General features: G+C 36.8%; 1 protein-coding gene across 1 annotated transcript; it reads left to right on the forward strand.

Moving 5' to 3' along the window:
* Positions 1 to 429: 429 nt before the first annotated feature.
* Positions 430 to 1,110, forward strand: LOC113272251 (probable transporter MCH1). The gene has a single exon (XM_026522122.1). The coding sequence runs from the start codon at positions 430 to 432 to the stop codon at positions 1,108 to 1,110; it is 681 nt and encodes a 226-aa protein (XP_026377907.1).
* Positions 1,111 to 1,992: the final 882 nt, after the last annotated feature.

The following is a 1,992-nucleotide window of genomic DNA, read 5'->3' on the forward strand; positions in this document are numbered from 1 at the left end:
GAACGTTCTTTTCATTGTGCATTACAGTTCTATAAAAAGAAATGAACAATAATCATTGGATCGAGTATCAAAATATATCACATTTATTTTAGTTGTGTGGTAGTTTCGTGCCAGGTACTAACGGTGGGCACAATATGCAAAGTGTAAAAAGTACGCAAGATGCAAATAGGCTTACAGATATTGTCACGTTAAATCTGAGTGCTGCATCCTGCATGATACAACACATTTTGGTTGTGTGGTAGTTTCGTGCCAGGCACTAACAGTGGGCTTGAATATACACGCAAAGTGTAAAATGTACGCACGACGTAAATAGGTTTGCAGGTATTGTCACGTTAAATCTCTCTGCTGCATGTGCACTCAATAATAGTCTTATTGATGTTCTTTGCAACTTTTAGTGGAATGGGCACAAGTTATTCCACAATAGACAACATGTGTCAGATTGCTGAATCTTTGGGATATTCTGATCATGCCGTCAGTACCTTTATTTCGCTTATAAGTATCTGGAGCTATTTTGGGAGAGTTTGTGCAGGTTTTATATCTGAAAGCCTTCTTACAAAGTGGAAAATTCCTAGATCACTTGTAATGACTTTCTTTATTCTCTTCTCTTGTGTTGGTTTCTTACTCATTGCATTCCCATTTCCTGGTGCTCTCTACATCGCTTCAGTTATCATCGGCTTCTGTTTTGGAGCTCAGTCTATATTTAATCCTACAATCATTTCTGAACTCTTTGGTTTAAAGCACTATCCAACCTTGTCGAATTGTGGTGTACTGGCGATTCCCCTCGCAACTTATGTGTTCAATGTAAGAGTTGCTGGAGTAATTTACGATAACGAAGCTTTGAAACAAATAAAGATTATTAAGGGACTTGGTAGGGATTCAGCTAAGGAGTTGAAATGCATTGGGAAACAATGTTACAGACTAAGCTTTATTATAAGAGCAGGCGCGGCAATCACCGGTACCCTTACTTCCCTTATTTTGGTAACGAGGACTCGTAAGTTCTACCAAGGAGATTTATATAACAAGTACAGAAAAGAAGTCATTGCTAACACAGATGAAACTACAATCGTTTTGTCTACGGATGATAACACCAATACAAAACCTGATCGGTGATTTGGGTGTTGTGCTTTTCTAAGGCATAACAGATGAAAACAGCGCTAATTACTAATTAGTTAGCATGCAAAGTAGCTTCACTGCAAATGGGTGCAAAGGTAGCACCTAATTAGTTAGCATGCAAAGTAGTTAACATGTTTATAGAACATCCCGATGGTCAGAGTAATCTGAAAGTTTGATATGTTTCGAACCCTGCCCCTGGAGTGCAATATACAATGGTATAACAGCCATATGGTATTGTCGCATATGTCCTATTCTCCTTGTATTTGTAGGCCGTTGGATTGAACCAAAGCTTTTGTATGTTGGGTGCAACCCTGCTATGAATTGACGGACCAGGTGGGCTTAAAAAACTAATGGGACCTAGGCTAACTAAATCGGCCATTTTTGTTTTTTTTGAACCCTGTTTTAGGGCATACAAGAAAATTTTATGGCATACCGAATAAAAACAAAAACGGGTTGGAAATAGTAAATCCAATAGCCCCTTAACCAAATATTTTTGGTAATGACAAATTTACCCTTTCTGTATTAGTGTTAATAATAATAAACAATTTTGATTAGTGTTTGATGTAAATGATTAGTGATTAAGATAATTAAGCTATAAAAGTGTGTTGATCATAATTTTTGGGGAAGAAAAGAAAAGTTAGGTTTTTTGGAGAAGAACAAGAAGGGGAAGTGAGGAAAAACTTGTATTTTTATGAGCTAAATCCAGGAGATGAATACAACGATGAGAAACCCAATGCTAATATTACACGAGTATACTTCCAGATTATGTTTAATTTCATTTATGTAGGTTGAAATCATCAAAAAATTGATTCTTTTCACCCAAGTTCGGCGAACCAGAGATAGGTTCGGCTTGAAATTATCAGCCGAACATGTATACTA

The sequence above is a fragment of the Papaver somniferum genome, chromosome 4 (assembly GCF_003573695.1).
Source record: "Papaver somniferum cultivar HN1 chromosome 4, ASM357369v1, whole genome shotgun sequence".
Taxonomy (NCBI): Eukaryota; Viridiplantae; Streptophyta; class Magnoliopsida; order Ranunculales; family Papaveraceae; genus Papaver; species Papaver somniferum.

What these genes read in the sequence shown, in the direction of transcription:
- LOC113272251 (XM_026522122.1), top strand. Translation starts at nt 430, where the DNA reads ATGTGTCAGATTGCTGAATCTTTGGGATATTCTGATCATGCCGTCAGT.